At 42.5% G+C, this 21,296-nt stretch overlaps 1 protein-coding gene across 6 annotated transcripts in view; it reads left to right on the top strand.

The window, feature by feature from the left end:
• The window catches only part of SCHIP1 (schwannomin interacting protein 1), a 126,353-nt gene that overhangs the window by 87,164 nt on the left and 17,893 nt on the right, over positions 1 to 21,296 (top strand). For 5 of the 6 annotated variants that reach the window (XM_059163652.1, XM_059163653.1, XM_059163655.1 and 2 more), the window contains one exon: positions 11,244 to 11,362. In XM_059163652.1, the coding sequence (XP_059019635.1) occupies positions 11,244 to 11,362 (119 nt within the window). Of the gene's footprint in view, positions 1 to 11,243; positions 11,367 to 21,296 lie in introns of those variants that run through there. The other variant, XM_059163658.1, reaches the window with a different exon arrangement.

The following is a 21,296-nucleotide window of genomic DNA, read 5'->3' as shown; positions in this document are numbered from 1 at the left end:
AACAAAACAGAGCCGCATTGTGTAGTGACTTATCTAGCTAAGGCAGGAGAATGCCACCTGTGATTTCAGGAGAAATAGTATCTAACAGGGGAGTGCAAAGGACCACGAGATAAAACCTACTAGATGTGTAGGATGAAACCTACTAGATGTGTAGGATACACAGATCAGTCCATATTTTTCTAAACATGAGACCCGTTCTCTTGTCATTTCAGCTTTTTAACTACTTTTCCTAAGCCAAGGACTTTCAAACTCATGTATGTGTTGGTTATTCTGAAAGCTTCATTATGCTTTAAAAAAAACTGTTAATTTCATCATGAACTTCTGGTGAATCAGGGCAACATGTGCTTTCTTTAAAATAAAAAGAATTAGAGAACCTAATATTAAAAAAATCACTTTTCCTAATTCACATCTTATCTACATTTTTCTCTCTAATGTTTTTGCTGTTCAGTTGACTATGTAGAAAATTCAATTAAATGCCATAAAGTAGTGGTCTGCAGGCTTTTTTGACCTTGGATCCATCAGTAAAATGTTTTTGAACCCAGACCTCTGATATATATCTCTATCCTATTCATTAATTATACGTATACACTACTGTAAATATATATTTTGTGTACATAAAACCTATACACAAATAGATATTTGTAAAATAAAATGTTTATAAATATAAAATTTTTAATAATTTCTTCTCTCACCTCCTGTCACTTTGAGATCAGTTGTCAAAATCAGTCGGAAGATTGGTTTGCCCCTGCCTAGCTAGGTACGATATAATTTCCTATACCAGTCACACTAATAAATGCCACATGTGTCTAGGGATTATTTTACAAGGTTGTTTTAAAGTCAGGCAAACAGCCTTTGGGGGAAAGGTCACTTTCCGATGACTAAAATTAGATTCCACCTCAGCGAAGGAAGGAGAAGAATATACATCTGTTCCTATTCCTTGGGGGAAGGTCCTGATGGTAAGAGAGATGTTTCATTAAGGACCTCCGGTTTTTCAGTCATAGTAGTAAAACAGATCTTAGTATATAGGGAGGAAAGCCCGCACTGTGGCCGAATCTCAGGTGTGTATGTTCAATCCATTATTGTCCTGCTTTGCTCTGAGCAACCTCTAACCTTCCGGTAAAGACCCACAAAGCTGATTGTCCTCAGGACCACGGTGGCATACAGCATGGGACCCATGTCCTGATTCCTCAGCCATCATTCCTGAGAGCCCCTCCATGATCCTGGCTTTGTGCATGGGGCCAGGCTCGCAGAAGGGAGACCAGGCTTTGCCTCGAGGAGCTTACCATCCATGTGGGGAGACCCACCAACCAATAAACTGACATGGGATTGACGCTGCCCAGAAGAACGTTCGGATCCAGAGTGGACCTGGGAAAACACGCCTCCTCTGATGTTTCAGGACCCCAGCAAGATCCACCTTACACTGAGGGAAACCGAGAGAGGAAATGAGGAGAATTTAACATAGAATCCTGCAGAAGGCTGGCTGCCACTTGGTCCCAGAGCAGAGCAAACACAGGACGCAGATCTGTTCCCAGGCTGCTCCTTGCAGGGGAAGGAGCTGCCGGACAGCCGTGTGTGGTCAGAAGATGGAAAAGCCGGCTTGCTCGCTTTGTTTCTCCGAGGTGCTGTCTCTAGTGTTGTGCATCCAATTATGGTGAAAGATTAGGGAGGAGCCCGTGAAAAAATTAAAAGGCTGGAAGGAACAATATTTAAAGTGAAGCCACAGCTGCGCCTCATGTTTTTTTTAAAAGGTGAATGGAAATGACTGCTTGAGATAAACTGCAATAAACAGGAACACAGAATGCCAGCTGCCATTCCAGACAAGAGCTCTGCCCTCCCCACACAATTACTGAGGAAAAGCAGCCGTCGACCTCCATTAACCCTCACGTCTTCCTGCCTGTAAGGGCTGAATACGCTTGAGGAACTCTGTTGAGTTACTGAACCCTGGAGCCTAGCCTCACCTCGGCCACCTGGGGACAATCTTTTCAGCTTTGTGGGCCACGGTCTCCCTTTCTTTCAAGGGAGGAATCGGTCTGGTTGGTCTCAGATGCTATAAATATGAAGCCTCCTGGCTCCTAGTTCAGGGTTCTTCCATCGTATCCCCCTGCTGGCACACCTCTGTTAGCCAGCCTGGTCAGGAATGGGTTGTTTCAAGTAACTAGATTTTCCAGATATGTAGCGTGTGAGTTACCTGTGGGGGAGAGGGGTATTTTTTTGAGATGTATTTCATGTGCCACAAAATTCACAATTCCATAGTGTACATTTTGTTGGTTTTTAGTAGACTTCTAAGGTTATGCAAACTACTGCTAATTCCAGAACATTTTTAAAATCCAGAAGATTTTATTTATCCATTTGAGAGAGAGAGAGAGAGAGCATGAGAAGGGAGAAGGTCAGAAGGAGAAGCAGACTCCCCGTGGAGCTGGGGGCCTGATGCGGGACTTGATCCCAGGACTCCGGGATCATAACCTGAGCCAAAGGCAGTCGCTTAACCAACTGAGGCACCCAGGCACCCTCTAGAACATTTTCGTCACCTCCAAAAAGAAACCCTGTGCCCATTAGCAGTTACTCCTAGTTCCCCTCCTCCCTCACAACCATTAACCTACTTTCTGTCTTCATAGATTTGCCGGTTCTGGACAGTTCTGCCTCTCTTTTATCCATTTCTGCACTCTTTTCACCAGCTTACCCCATCCCTACCCTTTAATGTTAACAACAGCTATTGTTGAATAAGTTTCTCTCTGGGCCGGGCACTGTGCCAGGTCCTTCCTGTATAGTACTTCATTTACTCCTTATAACAACCTGTACAGTAAGTATTACTATCCCTTCTTTCAGAAAAAGAAACTGAGGCTTAAAGTGTTTCTATAATTTGCTTCCGTAAGCGTCAGAGTTAGGATGTTCACTTGGGTCTTCTTGACCCCAAGTCCCCTGAACTCCCTGCCTCCTTTCTGGTCATGCCTGGGACCGATTCTCCCAGATCCTAAGTCCACCCGACATGGGAAATTGAGGACATCAGCTTCCTGGAAGGTAATGAAGGTTGGGCTGTTTCATAACCATGCAGTGGGTGTTTTGAACTGTTGTGTTTTCAGTGTGATACTGAATGACAGTGGTGGTTTTAGAGACTTCTAAAATGTCATCTGCTAGAAAGAGTTCCCAGGCAATACTGCCCTGTGTTAAAAAGTAGTCTCAGTAGCCCATCATGTGAGAACCAAAAAGAGCTCAAGATACTCCCAGCAGGGGCTCCTGGGGTGGCTCAGTAGGTTAAGCATCTGCCTTGGGCTCAGGTTATGATCCCAGGGGCCTGGGATCGAGCCCCACATAGGGCTCCCTGCTCAGCAGGAAGCCTGTTTCTCCTTCGGCCTCTCCTCCTACTCGCACATGTGCACATGTGCTCTCTCTCTCTCTCTCAGATAAATGACTTAAGTCTTAAAAAAACAAAAAACAAGATGCTCCCAGCAGTTCCTGTTTGGAATACGCCACTCACAGGGGAGGAAAACTTTAGTTTCCAACCGTATCCCCTCAGGGTTTATGTTGAAACACTTCTACTACCTACTCAACTTTGCAGATTGCACCTTGGGCTCGGGTTACCTTCACCTGAGTTTCCATTCGGCCGGTAATTGGCTACTAAACCTCAGCCCTAGGTGTTAGGTACCTTTGCTCTGGTCCTTAACAGTAAGAGTATTCAGGGACTGTTTGGGACTCTGCACAACAGCCCTTGTGTCCACGGGCTTCTGTTTCTGTCACCTCTCTATAGCAGGAGAAGGAATGCAGTCAATAGGCAAAACCATCCTCAGGGTCAACTAATCATCAGCAAAGATCTTTATGCTCTGGACCAGCATCGCCACACTCTTAATGTCCGGCAGTTCTAGGAAATAGGCGTCAGAAGACCCTGCGCCCTACAGCGTTCCCCTTGGGTATCTATCCTGGACTTCAGGTCTCCAGGGCCAGCTCTCCCAGGAGTCTTGATGCTGAGCAAGCAGAACCCAGGCCTCAATATGGCCCAACAGCCTAGCCTGACATCTAGTCCAGAGGACTTGTTTAGGCAGATCAGCGCAGGGATACAAAGATGAGAGGTTTCAACAGCATTTCAGGAAACCTTTCTGGACTGATTAGTGTCTGAAATGGAAAATATCAGAAATACAGATGAAAAGAAAACGTCCAGAAAGTGTCCATTCAGTGATACAGTGGAAAGATACCAGGTTATTTAACCTCTGTTTCCACTAATAATTGCAAAGTTTTTCCCAAGGGATAAAATAAGATGCAAAAACTTGAAAAACCCTGCACAGTAAATTTGTGAACTTGACATCCTAAAGTGTACAGTTTGTCTTCGTCTAGAATGATGTTTTCATATTTTGATCTTTCAGCAAACCCATGGTTGTTTCAGTAGGCAAATAGCTAGTATCAGTATACTTGGGTTTTCTTTTTGTTTTTTGTTTTGTTTTTAAGAAAATTAATTTGCCTAAAGAATGTTGAAGTTCGATACTTCTGGTTCCCAATGTTTAAAAGTCTCTGACTCCTCCGCATTCAAATGCTCCCTATAAACGTCAGAGTAAAGCTGTCTTCCTTACGAGCTGAGGGGAGAAAGAAGAGTGGCTTCTATTTTCCTAAAGGAAGAGCGCTTTTCCGCAGGGAGCTCCAGAATCCCATTCGCGTTCCCTGGTGGATGCTGCTAATGGTGATGATGCCGATATCACTAGGCAATAGATTGCATTGAAGCGAGGGGTGTATTAATTGCTTCAAAACAGGCATCCTGGCAAGGCCTTGGCAAGGCCAGGCGGCTGCAGATGAAATCCATCTGGATCCAGAGTCTGTCCATCCGCACAAACATGAAACATGGACGTGCACGCAGTTAGAAAAAACCCACTCTGTTCCATCTAGCTACTTGATCTGTCCAATTGCTTACAGCCAGGGTTCTCAAAGTATCTGAACCAGCAGCATCAGCAGCATCTGGGAACATGTTAAAAAATGTGTTTTCTCAGCTGCACCCCAGACCTTCTGAATGAGAAAAATAGTTTGTGTCTTTACAAGCCCTCCAGCTGATTCTCATGCATAATCAAGTTTGAGAACTACCAGTTTCAAGATATTTGTGACAGAGAGAGGGCCACTGTGTACGTGTGCCCACCTCTGCAGTTCTCCGTGTGGCATACTGGTGTTCTAGCAACCTCCTGGCTTTCTTTATGGGCCACGGGGGACCAGGGTATTCATCAGCTTCTGGAATAATGCAGCCCCCACCCCTATTCTTGGGAATTTTTTCTTGACGGTAATTCACATGCACCCCGAAGTGTGAGAAGTTCTGACCAGGCAGCAGATGAGCAGTGCAGATAGGAGGATGCCAGAAGGGATCTTCCAGAATTAGAAGTGAATTGAGTGCTGAGAAGGTTAGCATTACCAAACAAGCACATCCAGGGGCGCCTGGGTGGCTCAGTGGGTTAAAGCTTCTGCCTTCAGCTCAGGTCATGATCTCAGTGTCCTGGGGTCAAGCCCTGAAACAGGCTCTCTGCTTAGCAGGGAGTCTGCTTCTCTCTCTCTCTGTCCCTCCTTCCCATTTGTGTGCTCTCTTTCTTAAAAAAAAAAAAAAAAAAAAAAGGCACATCCAATAATAAAAGATTATTTCTGCTCCCCTGGTGAACAAGTAAGAGTAAGAAACAAGTGGAGGGGCGCCTGGGTGGCTCAGGTGGTTAAGCCGCTGCCTTCGGCTCAGGTCATGATCTCAGGGTCCTGGGATCCCACATCGGGCTCTCTGCTCAGCAGGGGGCCTGCTTCCCTTCCTCTCTCTGTGATCTCTTCCCTTCCTCTCTCCTACTGTGATCTCTCTCTGTCAAATAAATAAATAAAATCTTTAAAAATAAATAAATAAATAAATAAAAGAAACAAGTGGAACCGGGGAGGAGGAGGAGGAGATCAATCCGGGGAGAAGATGGAAGACAAGAAATTTGGGGACAGCAGTTTTCTTTCTCTGAGCCCCACAGCTGAATGCATCCCGGCCGGATCATCGAGGCTCCCAAGCTCCCATTTGCCTTTATGCCCACAGACTGCTGTGCTGTTCGCATCAGTCAGGTCCTCTGATTTTCGAGACCGAACTTCTTCAAACGTCTTCTTCCTTTGGAGAGTTTCAGGAACTCCTTCCTTTTCATCAGGCCCTTTCCGGCTACGTGGGTTTCATCATCTGTGCAGGAGGCAGAAGGAAGCAGCTGTTTGCAGTGTCCTGAGCACCAGCTGGGTTAGGTCTAGGATGTTATTTCCCAAAGCGTGTTCCTGAGGGGCCTGGTGGCCCACAGCTACCCCCACAAAAATACAGTGTGTCAAATATATTTTAGAAATGCCCAGGTTACACCCAGTCTTCCATTTACAAATTTATGTGCAGGTTAGCATGGGAAAAGTCTAGGTACCCCCCCACTCCCCCTCCCCCCTGCTTCAGAGACCGGAGACAATAGGCAAGGCCAGAGGAGTGGACTTAGAAATGGGATCCATGTGTAAGGGACAGGCACCGCCCCGTCCTGAAGAAAGTGTGGAAAGAACTTGGGGACATACCACATTTGGAGAGGGACAATATCGACTCAAGCAGAACATTTTGCTTTTTCTTTTACCAAACACCCCTCTTTGTTCTTATCAAGCTGGGGGAAAGGCAGCAGAGCAGTGGCACAGTGGGAAGGGCTGAGCATTGGCATGTAGGGTCTGAAAGTGCTCAGAGGTCTGCGTTCTGAGATGGTGGTTCACATGGGGCCCTCAGAAACCATTGTGAGTCTTGTCTGCCCAGGCCCAAAGGGTGGCAGGGAATTAGGCAACAGGCATGGACAAAAATTCACTGTCTATGACTGAACAATGATGAATGTCTAAGTACATTTTTACTCTCCTCTTGGTCTTGAATAGGCTTTCTGTCGCACAGTGATGAGCCACTATTCCTCAGTTGCGCTTTTGCTTTTTGCAAGCAGCTATCCATTGTCCATATTTTCCTTTTGTTTTAAGAGGGTAGTTCCCAAGACCGTTTTAGGAGTGGACATGTCTGCATATGCCATAAGCCCAGCCAACAGTGTAGTTTTGAGTCAGCCTCTTCCTTCTCCTGTACGCTTCCCTGTTCCTCACACTGGGGCACATTTGGGCTTCAGGAGGTTTGAAGGACATCATTGCCCTGCAGGTATCATTCCTTAGAGAACAAAAGAGTTTTGAAACTCTCTCCCCCCTAACGACCCCCCACACATACATGTGGCAACTAAAAGGGAAATAATTCCAATTGTTTAAGTTTAAGAGAAAAACTGTTCTACTAGTCAGCTGAATCACAGATCCTTGAAATCTTAGGAATGGCATTTGTTCCAAAAGGAAGATGAAGCAGTGGTATCAAGGAGAGTGGCTCTCATGAGGTGTTTGTTTTGTAGATAGTTGCGGTTGTGATTGCACTTTGGTGTGTATGTTTTCTGCTTTTCTGAAGCATCTCACACCCGTTTCTGGAAAGAAGTATATCTGTAACTCATAAGTCCCATATCATATCTCCAACATGGTGCCCACCATTATTTGCCTGGACACCTCACTCAGTGTGGAAGGGCAGAAAGATCTGGCACAAGAAAGATGAACTTGAATCCTAGGTCTTCTAACAGGAGGGTGACCTTCCTTCCCCCTCCAGTCCCTCATCTTCAAAGCAGGAATCGTTGGAGGATGAACCATAATAACTACCATTTGTCACACATTTACATTACTACCACTGCTGCTAAGCAATTTCCATAAATTTCCTCATTTTTCTCCCAATATCCAATGAGATCTTTTACCTCTGGACTGGGAAGGGCTTTCCAAGCACAAAACCGTCAACGACACTTCAAAAGAAAGCAAGCTATTGACTTAACTACATTAACACTTGGATTTAAACTCAAAGGGACTAATATGCTTAATATAAAAATTTCAAAACTTCAGATCTTTATAGAAAAATAAGCAATGCTAGGAGTAAGTCAGAGAAAAGCAAGTAAAGTAACTAAAAAAACCTAAATATTTAATATCACTGGTAATCAAGGAAATTAACATAAAAAGAATACCATTTTTGCCTATCAAATTAAAAACAATATTTTCCTTTGCAGTGAAAATACTCAGCGTTAGCTAGGATATAGTGAAAGCCACACCCTTTTATGTTGTTGGTGGGCATGTAAATTGGAATAACTTTTCTCTAGAGCAGTGCGACAAAATGTGTCAAGAGCCTCCATAAATGGTCACACTCAGTTGATCTGGTAATTCCACTTCCAGGAACTTATCCTGAGGAAATAATCAGACACGTGGGCAGGGATTTATGTAAAAATGCTAACTTCTGTATTATTTTTCATTGATTACAACCCAAATGACTAACAAAAGAAGGTAACTCCATATATGGGACGGAATGATATACAACCATTAAAAATTTTGTTTTAAAGAATATTAAATGATATGAGGGAAATTTTCAAAATGAATGAACAATAATTATCTCAATTTTATAAAAAGAAAAAAATACATAAGCTAAAAAGAACTGTGCCCCAAAACCCAAAATGTTAGCAGTGATCTGTGTTTAGGTGGGATTGTGGGTGATGTATATATTATTTACACTTTTCTTGATTTGTTCAGTGGGATCCAGAGAAAGAGAAGGGAAGTGTGTGAGATTGCATATTATAAAACAGTGTTCTTCAAGCTGGTCATGAAATAATCAAGTAGAGAGAATTGTAATTAATGTCAACAGAAATAGTTTTAAGGCCTTCTCCAGGATTGATAGGTCTCGTGTACCAAGTAAATCAAGAAAGATAGACATGGAATCAAGGGTGCATTCACACATTCACACCTGGGATAGGTTTTTTCTTCAAATAAAACCTCTGCCGGGCTAATGTTGGACACCAGCATATTGTCGAACATTAGTCATTAGCATTCATATTACCTGCTGATCCTATTTTTTTCACTCCAGTTTTCTGACTATAGAGATGATTGGGTGAAGATCTCTTTTGTATTTTATGTGAATTAAGAAATAGGCTCACTAACTACACGAAATCTGCACGGCAGATACTGGGATTTTGAAGTGAACTTGTAAAGATGTCAGATGATACCAAATGGTTCTGTTTGGGCAGAACCATCACAAGTACGAGCCTGCATATTTGGGAGGGTGGGTCGCTTTAATTAAGTTTTCCAGCAGCACAGCTATTAAGATATTAGCCGAACTAAACCCCTCCTTACTCCCCTTTCCAACCTTACAGTTACTTTGTTACTTTCTCAGGACTGCACTTGACCAGCAGAACCTATATCAGCATGGCCTTTGTAACTATGTAAAGCGGCCTTCTACTCTGTGGCCTGCACACAGACATACACACACACACACACACACACACACACACACACACACAACATGCTGTAGCTCTTCAGTATGACACAACTCCCTTGGTACATGCCAAAATGGAGAGCTATCCAAATAAATAGATACAATCAATAAGTGTGAGAGTGGAAAGAACGCTATGGTTTCCAAGAATTGAAAAATGTTAGGGAGAAGGAGAGCAGAGATGAGCTGTTCTTGAACTCGAAGTTCACAAACCAATTAAAACCAAGTATGTGCTGAGACGCCTGGGCGGCTCAGGTCATGATGCCAGAGCCCACGTTGGGCTCTCTGCTCAGCAGGGAGTCTGCTTCTCCCTCTCCCTCTGCTCTTATACCTGCTTGTGCTCTCTCTCTTTCAAATAAATAAGTAATATTTAAAAAAATAAATATCCACTGGTGGAGCCTGGGGTGTGTATTTTACACTTGACCTTAACCAAAAGACCAAGCCGCTGTGGGAATGTGTATTTTAAATTCTGATGCAACCTGTGGAAGCTGGCAGCTGAGAACCACTGTCTCAGCCGCACTGTGCGGTCATGTATTTTATTCTGCTCTGTTGAATATGGTATCCCACCAGCCCCCGAGGGCTGCGGACCTCATGTCCTGCAGCTAGTGTGACTGAGGAGTTGAACCTTTAATTAATTAATTTTTAATGTAAATGTAAATAGCCACATGTGGTTAGTAACCACCACGTTAGAGCAGACTTAACCTATCATGCACTGCCTTCACTTGGGCTGGGAAGAGACCGCTTTTGAGCCCACCCTTCCGAAGGGTTGTGTGCTTGGCTGCGGACACTGGGATGCTCAGATGACGGCTCCGAGCTTCGAATGTAACTTCTGGGTACCGTGGCCGCAGCTGTGGCTCCGGAACCTCCCTCCGGGAGAGTCAAGGGCCATCCTGCCTCCCCTAGCCACACTCAGGTGCGGGCACTGCGTTGGGTGAGATAACATGCTCATCGTCTTCAGCTCAGAACATCCAGCAGTGCTTCTCCCATCCTCTGTCATCCCACAGAACAGAAAACCAAGCTCTCGCTCTCACCCCAGGATTTCTAACTCATGTTTGTTTTTGTAGTTGTTTTATTTTTAACTAAGGAAACCATTTCTAATCTTCTCCCCTGTTGTTTAAAGGGTATAAAAGTTCAGCATGGTGAGTTTTTATGGGACTTTTATGGGAAGCCAAGTGTTGTAAACATATTCGAATTATCACAGTAGTGTAGTTTCCCACATCCTTTTGCTCTGCACACCGACCTGACTTCCCTTCGAAATATGAAACAGATGCGCCCAATTAGAATTCTCCAGCTATTCCAGGCCCTGTGTTAGGGTGTGAACCCGGTGAGATCAGGAGAACTTTTGAACAGACCGCCAAGACTGTAAGCTAGGTGCAGGCAGGGGCTGCGGTCCTCCAGCCTGGGCTGGGTTCCACATCGTAATGTGACACCTGCCTTCTCCTAGAGGCCCGGTGCGTGGTGGCTGAATGAATTCATATTCTTGCAATGGAGAAAGTGGGCTGAAGGGATGATATACAGAAGAGAGAAGACAAGACCCAGAGAAAGGCCACATTTGGCATAAAGCTGATTTGATTTGGGGCAAAGTGCTTGTCCTCCACGACTTTCCTCTTTCCTGCTGTCATGTCTAGCAGGTAGCAAGAAGAAAGTTTGCAGCACCCCAGAATCTAGTTCTCTTCCGGTGACGACCATTTAGTACCACCATGGTGATTTCCAAGACCGTGATCATGAAAGGCTCTGAAGGACTGAAATTGCTTCCAGAGGTGAAGCCAGGAAAACTGGGTGTGTTTCAGGCCTTGGTAATCACGTGCTCTTGTGCCGTGGACTCTGGGTTTGGTGTTTCCTCTGAGGTTGCAGTTCTGAGAAACTTAGCAGTTGGACAGGCTGTGGTTATGATATATCCGCCCGCTTATCAGCACTTTTTATTTTCCTGAAATTTTAGGCACAGAAAAATGAGAGAGAATCTATCCGACAGAAGTTGGCACTTGGAAGTTTCTTTGATGATGGCCCAGGAATTTATACCAGCTGTAGCAAAAGTGGGAAGCCAAGCCTTTCCTCTCGGTGAGTGTTCTTTTGAGTTGATTTCCTGATATGTCCCTAATGGATTTTTGCATTCCGACCATACGTTTAATAAAAGATATCTTTTAAACCCTTGAGTGTTTTTTCCCCGTAGTACTACACCTTTATTTGGATTCTAGACAGCTCCCTCCCCACTTGTTGGATTTGCTTTTTGTTTTTTAGTTTTCACCCAGCCACTTGAGGTCATATTTCTATATTTCAGTTTTTTTCCCCTAAGCACAATTCTGATTTTGCACTGTGATGGGAGAATTTCGCCACACTCTTAATCAAGCCAGCTGATGCTTAGAGAAGTGTGGCAAGCCACCAGAATTCCCATTAAGCAGTCCCAAAGCATCTAGCATCCCCCCCAACCCCCGACACATTTGATTGAAATGAATACTGGTAACTGAGAAATACAATTCCCACTTTGATCATTCAATATTTATTACAGTACTTAACCTGTCCTCCAGGCATTTTTCCTTTATCTTAATTTATTTCAGATTATCATTGCTCATTTATTGTAATTTATTTCAGGAGGCCACTGATCATTTGCATAGCTTTTAATTCCAGTTAAAACATATTAAAATTAACATTTTACCTAGAAAACAAGGCTATAGATAGAGATTCCCAAACTTTAATATGCATGTGAATCACTCCCTATATAAAATGCACCTGTATTTACCATGTTAAGTCAGGGTGGGAGACGCATGATAACATTCATGCATTTATTCAACCAACAGATCTCCACTCTCTCCTTCCTGAATTAGACACTTCAGTGTCTATTTAAATCTATTCTATCTGGCTTTCAGTAAGCCTTGTATTTCAGTCTCTTCCTTAGAGACTCCTCTGAATCAGCGAAAGTCAGAAAGCATACCCATGCTCTCATATATGCACATACAGGGGTCACCGCTGCGGCTTCCTACGTGGGGACAGAAGTGGAGGAATCCCGGTGTCTCCTCCTCAGCTGGGTGCCACCTGTGTCTCCTAGGATTCCCTCACTTTTCTCACGTGTCATTTCAGAGCTGGAAGGCCGGCCTTCCCTTTGAAGGAAAGCATCTCCTTCCCTTCCCAGTAGGATGTGGCTGGGGGAGCTCTGGGGACCAGCAGACTGGGGATTAGTCCTAGTCAGTTTCTGATTTTGAGACTTTAACAGTTTCATTGTACCATACCACAGTCTTTGGAAGATGAGGGTATTTGACCACACAGATCTCTACTGCTTTTCTCTAATATTCCCCAAAGCACCAAAAGGTCTTCTTCTAGAAGCCCCATCTCTCTGCTCAGCTAAGTCGCATTCATCTGGCCCAAATGGGAGGTTTTGTTTTTAAAATCAAAGTCTGTCTCTCTCTCTCTCTCTCTCTCTCTCTCTCACACACACACACACACACACGTAAGACTCTGAAAATAGCATTAACAATAACTATAAGATGTATGATAACAACACAAAATACAAGTTACTGTCCCTGTCCCATCTGTCTCTATCTTCTCCCACTCTCCAGAAACGATGACTCTCAACTCCTTCGCTGTTTCTTCTGGTATTTTACCTATACATCTCTAAGTAGAATGCTTATTCTCTTAGTCTTTACATAACCATTCACGGACTACCAACTATAGAACATGGCGATTCACATCTTCTACAGACATGGCACTGTAACTCCCCATAGTCTCCCTTTATAATTATTTCATAATCTGTTGTCAAATAATGGTCGATTGTTTACATCATTAAGATCGTCAGTTTTTTACACTGAACCATGTAGTAAACGGATTACTTGAGAAACATCATGGTTTGTCTTGCAATGAAGACCACCCCATTTTTCCCATTGCCGGGGCACGGTTTTGGCTGCTGTATTACCTTCCGCTGTGTGAGTGTATCATACCTCATTCAGCCTCTCTTCAGACCGTAGAGTCATTTCAGAGTTATTTTGCTCTTGTAAGCAGTGCTGCTCATGAACACTCTTGACCATGTCTCCTGCTGTCCATATGCAAGTGCTTCTCTTTGGTGCACACCTAGGAACAAACTACTAGAAAAGTACGTGAATGTTCACATCCGGAAGATAATGCCGGACATGTTACCCTGCTACCAGCAATGTTGCCGAAATCCTGTGGGTCCGTAGTCTTTCTCACGTGATACTGCCAACCCCTTTTACATTTTCGTTAAACAGGTATTAAATAGTATTTCATTGTGTTTATGAGCCATCTTTGCTTCCCCTTCTGTGAAATGTCAGTTTCGGTCTTATGTCCAAATTTCTATCCGATTCTTTGTGCTTTTTAAAATTGTTTTATCAACGCCCTTTCATCATGATACTCATCCTTAATATGGTGTATGTATTGCAGAAATCTCTTCCCAGGCTGCAGCCTGTCTTTTCACTTCCTCCCTGTGTCTTCTATGAACAGGGTTCTTTTTATCAAGCTTTCATAGTCCATGCTTTCTGTATCCCATCCAAAAAATCTTCAACCCCAAGATTCAAAAGACGTTAACCTAGATTTCCTACCAAGAGTTGAAAGTGACTTTCTAAAGTCTGTAATCAATCAGGTGTTGGTTTCTTGATATGGTTATGGAGGCGATGTCTGATTTCATCTTTTTCCATTTACATGACCGTTTTTTCCATCCTGTTGATTAGACAATCCCTCTTTTATTCACTGATCTGACAGACCACTTCTGCATATATGAAACATAAGTGGGAATACATTCGGTTTCATTGGTAAGTGTTTCTACCCCTGCACCAACACCATGCAGCCTTAATTACTGTAGCCTCAAAGTAAGCCCTAAAGTCTGGACAGGCAGGCAAGTCCCTCTCCTCTTTTTCTTCAGAAGTGTGCTACCTGTTCTGGCTTTTGTATTCCTCCATATCAACTTTAAATCATCTAATCAAGTTCAACAAAGTACTCTCTTGGGATTTTGACTAGAATTGTACTGAATCTATAGATCAACTCAGGGAAGAATGCATTTCCACAATATTCTATATCCCTACCCATCAGCTCAGCCTTTCTCTCCTTTATTTGATATAATTTAATATTTCTAAATAAAGTTCATAATTTCTCATTTAGAGAGATTATACAGCCTTTGTTTTATTTATTTCTAGATACTTGGCATTCTGGTATAATTTTAAGTTCTCTTTGGTAATGCATTCTCATTGTTTTGCTGCTGGTGAGCAGAAATGCAGCTTCATTTTTATACTAGTCTTAAATACACCCACTTTGTTGTAGTGTTCCTACTATTTGTCTGCCCTCCTGTTACTTCTAATAAAGTTGTCTGTAGATCATTAGGGATTTTTAAATACTATCATCTGAAAAATAGCAACTTTACTTATTGCTTTCCAATCCTCACGTATCTGGTTTTTTTCTTTTATTACATGGTTAGGGCCCTGATAAAAAATGGTAGTAGTTGGAATCTTTAGCTCATTTCTCATATTAAATGAGTACTTCTAGTGTTTCCTTATTTCGGATGATGTTAATTTTAGGTTTTCTTTAATGTTTCTCTTTGTGAGTTAATTATTTCCCTTATATTCACAAGTTATAAAGAATTTTCACCATGAATCGGTATGTAACTATCATAAGCTTCTTCGGCATCTGTTGAGATCATTATATGATTACCTTGCTAATGTATTAATGAATTACAGGTATAGATTTTTAACATATTGAACGATCCTTGCATACCTAATATAAAGCAAAATTGGTTGGATTTTTTCAGACACTATGAATTTTATTTATAATATTTTATTTAGGATTATTACACTTATATTCATGAGTGACATGGGTCGGCTGTATTCTTTTCCTACAGTATTTTTTTCTTGTTTTTATATCAGGACAGTGCTGGCTTAAAAGTTAGTTGGCTACTATCCCTTCTTCCATAATGTCTAAGAAAAGTCTGCATAATATTGGAATATGCTATTTCTCACCTGTATAAACATCAGGCCTGTTATTTACTTTGCATGTTTGCTCTAACTGCTTCCAGTTTTTAGATGGTGTTAAGGTTGTACATGCTTCTTATTTCTTCTTAGGTCAGTTCTGGTACGTTGTATTTTTCTAAGAATTTGTCCCATTTTGTTTAGTTTTCAAAAATTTTTGAAATGATGCATTCTCATTTTACAATGGGTATTAATTATAGGGATATTGCTTAAAATGTTTTCTTCTGATTTCTACATTGTCCATGGTTTTTTCTGAGTTTATTTTTGTTTGTTTCGATTTCTGCCCATCAACAATTAATGTAAAATGCTAAATGCTGTAAGTGAACTGCACAGTTGGGGCTTGGTGACATACATTGTTTCCTCTGAGAGACCTTCCCTGACCACCCAATTAAAAAGTAAACACCCAACATACCTATCATTTTCTCTCCTCTTACCCTGCTTGTCCTCTTACCCTAATTTGCTTTTCTTTGTGGTCCTTATCACTACCTGATATTGTGTTATATATAGTTTTTCTTTTTTTGATTCATTCTTTGTCTAGTACTCCAAGAGAGTCCATATTTTGTTCTCCACCATAACTATTGACTGAATAATGCCTAATAAGGGGATGCCTGGGTGACTCAGTCGGTTAAGAAACTGACTCTTGATTTCGGCGCAGGTCATGATTTCAGGGTCCTGGATTCGAGCCCTGTGTCAGGCTCCATGCTTAGTGGGGAGTCTGCTTGCGGATTCTCTCTCTCCCTCTCCCCACTCCCCCTGCTCACGTGCGTTCTCTTGCTCTCGCAAATAAATAAATAAATAAATAATTCTTTAAAATGATAAAAATAAATAGTGCCTAATACATCGTCACTAAAGATTTGCTGAATTAAGGAATGGTGAACCTCCCCTTAGAATGGTCAGATAAAAGTGCCACTATTTCATTAGGGTACCTCCAAATAAAAGTATGTAAAGCTCTTTTCTTTTGGATTCTGAGTTGCCACAGACAACTCTCCAACCTCATCCCAAGGAGTTTTAAGCCCGGCTGCCAGGATTTTAAGACTCTAGCGGGGAAATGGTTGAAGGTTCAACATGCAGAATGCTGTTTATTCCTTTGATGTCAGAAAAGGCCCTCAGTTTGATACTTCAGCCGTGTCTGAGTGTGTCTCATTTCCGAGCTCCTCTGGTTCAACCTCTCAAGGTAGTAAACTTCCTCGTTCCGCCAGGCCACGGGTGGGCAGGGCAGATAGAGGGTCCGAGTAGTCCTTTCGGTTGTTCCGTCAGTCTTTCTTTGGGTGCAGCCCCGGCCCACTCCCTGGTCTGCAGATGTACCCAAGCGTGTCTGGGACTCTACAGCACACACCCACGTGCTTCCTCCACCAGTGTTCCCTAGACGTACCCAGCGAACTGAAATGTTAAGTCAAATACTTCTCACCCACCTGCATTTTATCTTCCAACATTTCATCACACTCTCTTGTGTGCTCTTGTCTCCTTTTCTACTTTCTTCGCCCCTGGAGGTTTATGCCTTCTTTCTTCCCTTAATATTATCTTACCAGGATTTCAGAAGAGAAACTAGGCAAATACCTGTGTTCAAAATGCCATGTTGAACTTGAAGTCTCATGAGGGTTTGGGCCAGATGGCTTCCTGGGGGATGGTTTTTATTGTTTCTAATAGCAGAAATATCTCCTCAAATAAAATCCTGTGCAGAAACCCTGTGTACAAAACCACACTGTCCTCCTATGGTTCGGGAAGACTGGAAGAAGAGAGTCTGGGATACCCCTGCCCAGTAAATGGCCCCCTGTCATTTCCCCTCAGGGCCGCTCTGCATCTTCCCCGTTCAGCCCACCTCCCCAGGCCTTCATGGGAGGGCCTCTCCCCAGCACTCCCTATACCCCCCACCCCGAGCCCACCCAGAACTCCTCAGGCAGAGCCAAATCTGAAAATCACTGAGTCATCTACCCCCGGTGGAGACAAGAGCTCTCGAAACACATGGATCCCACAGTAGCTCATAACAAGCTCCGCTTGTTGACTCGCCATAAGGAAGATTATTTATATCCTGTTTCTTCAGATGTTTTCATCTCCACGTTCTGGGATGAGATCATCCTCTGTGAGAACACGGTGACTTTTTGGGTACCCTTTAAGATGATGGCTAATGACAAGACTTAATGTTTCTAAGAAATATCACTTTCTCCCTGTAAATGGAAAGTCTGCACAGACTGACTGTCATTTCCCCTTGTCAGTGATAATGTAAGAGAAAAGCCTCAGGAAATGTTCAGTTGCAATTGTGTAACCCACATTCACCATTCCTATTCGAATTAATTTTTTTCTAATGTATTACAATCCCCGAAATTCTTCATTGAGCTGGAAATACCTCACCTCTTACTTACAAAAGGACTTGAGGGATGTTAAGACTTGAAAGTCCATTAACATGGTGCCCCAGAATGCACCAGAGTACATATGCTGAATTATTAAGTCAACAGAACCAGGTAAATCTTTTTTGACTGTACGACTCCAAAGAGCTCAGTGCTCAATTTTAAATGAGGCTGAGGACTTAAAATTAATTGGCCAAGCAATTAATTCTGAAGTGCTAAGCTTACTTTTAAGACAAGATGGCCCCAAGGAAGTGGGACCTTTGGCAAAATCACGGAGTTCTATTTATGTATGAAGGTGCATTTACCTGTAAAAATTAACTTCATCCACACTGTGTGAGAAATTCTGAAGTAACATGAGGGTCTTCTGGGAAGACATTATGAGCAGCTCCTGTGAGTTTAAGTGCCTCCGAGTTGCCCTTTGGGTTTCAACCCCACTGAATTTTTCTAATTGGTGCTGTCTCCCAAAGCACTTTTTCAAAGAGTGACAAGCTGTTAAATGTAAGCGAGGCTTACAATAATCCCGTAAAGACATTTCATGCCGAATACTGCAGCAAAAGAATTTTTGATATTGCTTCATTGCTAATTAAATTTGACTTACACTGAAATACAGCAAATTTAGGAAGCGCCATTTTTTTCTTCAAAACGTGCTAATCCATACATAATCAGCCTTTTCGAACTGAGACTGTATGACCTTTGTTATTTTTCCCTGCTTAGAAATGTTTTGGTGAAAGCTTAAAAGGAAAGGAGAAAAGTGAATTATCTACTCTACTTTTGAAATAGGTTTCTAAGAAATATTCAGTGTAGCCATCTTCTTCTTCTTCAAAAAAAAAATACTTCTTTTCTCTTATTACTGGTATCATACTTTCCTATAAAATACGTTTTCATTGACCAAATTAAGCTCGAATCATTGTTACATTTCAGAATCGGAGTTGATACAGCTCAGTGTTATTGAAGGACTGGGAGCTGGCGTGGCTGCTGTGAGAGTACAGAGCTGTCATTAAGTAAGAGACAGTGGGGAAACCTTTCCTTTTTCAGACATGACAACCTGATCTGACGTTGTGGAGAAGAGGTTTGCGGCCTTCTCCGTTCTCCTTGCCTCAGACAGCCATAAAATAAACCTGACTCTTCCTCTCTTCTTACCTGACCCCTAGGTAGATTTTTACTGACACACATATAAATATAAATACAGTCTTCTTCATAAAGTACACAGCAGGAGGGTGTAACCCAGAAGAGGCTATACCCTTTTCTCTAAACACTGTAAATATTATGAAAAACAGAAATTCCCCAGAGAGCTTTTGAGCAGCTGGTTTGAATAATGATTACTGTTCACACATCTCAACCATTCCAGCATCCCCAAATCAGAGCCCACTTCTTTGTTATTCTTATAGGTTTCTTGGTGTTTTGTGTTTGGGCTGGGGATGGAGGCCTTAGAGGCACCCGGCCCAGGGAGTCGTACCAACTGGACAAATAACAGTGATCAAGAGAGCTTTTTTTTTTTTTTTTTAAGATTTTATTTATTTATTTGACAGAGATCACAAGCAGGCAGAGAGGGAAGCAGAGTGGGGGAGGGGGCGGGAAGTAGGCTCCCTGCTGATTAGAGAGCCCAATGCCAAGCTCTATCCCAGGACCCTAGGATCATGACCTGAGCCAAAGGCAGAGGCTTTAAACCACTGAGCCACCCAGGCGCCCTTTAAGAGAGCCTTTTAAAGAAACTGGATTCACGGGAGCTTTGGATATGAGGAACTGGGACTCTGTATATATAATCTGCCACGGAATCCCAAGTTGAACCAGTATCATTTTGCCAGGAAAGCAAATCGCCCTTTTGTCTCTAACAGTAATAATTTTTACATTATTTCCTTGAGAAGGAAGCCGCATACTCCTGTCTATCCAGCATGGGTAAGGAAAGAGGTTATCCCATTTCAGTGCAATGAAATTTGCCTTCTGTGGCCTATTTCTGGAAGTAATAGGTACATACTAGAGCAGCAACCTATTTATAACATGCAACATATCTTTTAAATGTCATATTAATCTCATACACGTGTACCAATAATTTGCTTGGGAAACCCTTCATGTAAGTAATTCCAAGATACATGTCATTGTAAATGGTAGTTTACAAATTATTTTTTAATACTGTTTGAAAAACGGTTAGGCAGTCTACGGGAAACCTATCATTTTTTTATGTCCTCCTCCTGGATTAGCTCTACAATTCTAAAATACCACCATTTTAGAAGTAAAGCAAGATTTGAAGTGGATCTTTTGAGGCTTCGTAAGATTAAAATGGCAAAACACATTTAATTATGTAAGCAATTCTTCTCTCTCACAAACCTGAAAGAAAAGCAAAATGGTATTTGTGAAATTTTCTTTGTCTAATAAATAGCCTCACTTTACAATAATGCCAATGACCCCAGTTTAATTAGGTGCAATTAATTTTGTGCGAGCGAAAGTTGACATCTTGCTAGAGGCATAACCAGCTGTACCCTGTCTTATGAATTTTTTTATTATCACCAATGAGAATTCAATTGTCAGAGCTATTGCAAAAGCGTGGGAGGCAGGGAGGAAAAGGCCACAGGGCTGCATTTTATATTTAAAAATGGCTCCAGCGGACAGCTAAATGTTTAATTAAAAGAGCTTCTAGGAATGATTTTTCATTGGCACTCATCTCTGACAAGTTATCATGACTTTATTGCTATGGTTCGCACTCCCTTTGGACAGTGCTCCCATACATGTGTCTGGACACATGCAGCTCAAATGAAGACCGGGCTCCTCTGAGAGTTCACAAAAGCTTCGCTGCCACGAGGAAACACTCCCACTGTCCGCAAGTGAGCCGTGGCATCTGGAGGTCTAACTCAGCCCCTTTGTTCAGTCTTGTAAAATTTCTGTGCCCCTCACATTGTTCTCATCCAGATTATCACATGCATTAAAATCCCATGGAAGGTATTTTGAAAACCCACTGCGAATGGAATAGTGACACACGCCTCCTTCACATTTAGAGTTTTTAATTTTAGTGATTGAAAGAAGACTTTTGGACCCATTTGGATATACACTTTTATATTACCTGTGTCTTGTACGTATTAAAAAAAGAAGAAGAAGAAGAAGAAAATGTAAAACATGTTGGTTAAGGTAGTCCAAAACCCTCTTCATGTTCAGAACCCAACTCTCCATTTAACCACTTTGCCTCCGAGTTGTCAGCCTTTACTTTTCCGCACAGTGACGCCCTCTATGCCGTCAGGAGATGCTGGGCGTCACCTTCCAAGCCACCGGCCTTATTCCACAGGTTTGGATGCTGGAGCTTTGTGGTTCTTACCAGAAGGCACAACCACCTGAGCTACCGGATCCCACCTCTTCACGAGGGCCGCAGGGTGGGGGAGGGGGGGACTGCTCAGTGAAATAGCCCTGCCACCAGCCACCCGAGTGGCCGAGGCTATGAGACACCTGACTTTAAAGATGACAAAATATGAACCACCACGCTTCGTAGACTCGATGAAATTCTGTAGCTCTGCATTCTTTTGAATGACTGCATGTAATTCAAGTGACCACAAATCAAATCATGAAAAAGAATGTCTTAGACGTAAAGCTTACTCTGCAGCCACACGTTGGTGATCGCCAGCTGTTTTTAGACATGAATATACAAAGTGGTGAGAGCAGGGTTCAGTGTACAGCAGAGTAAAAGAATTTGCACTTGAGAAC

The sequence above is a fragment of the Mustela lutreola genome, chromosome 2, assembly GCF_030435805.1.
Source record: "Mustela lutreola isolate mMusLut2 chromosome 2, mMusLut2.pri, whole genome shotgun sequence".
Taxonomy (NCBI): domain Eukaryota; kingdom Metazoa; phylum Chordata; class Mammalia; order Carnivora; family Mustelidae; genus Mustela; species Mustela lutreola.
The sequence above is the reverse complement of the archived record's forward strand: the minus strand, read 5'-3'. Positions and strand labels throughout refer to the sequence as shown.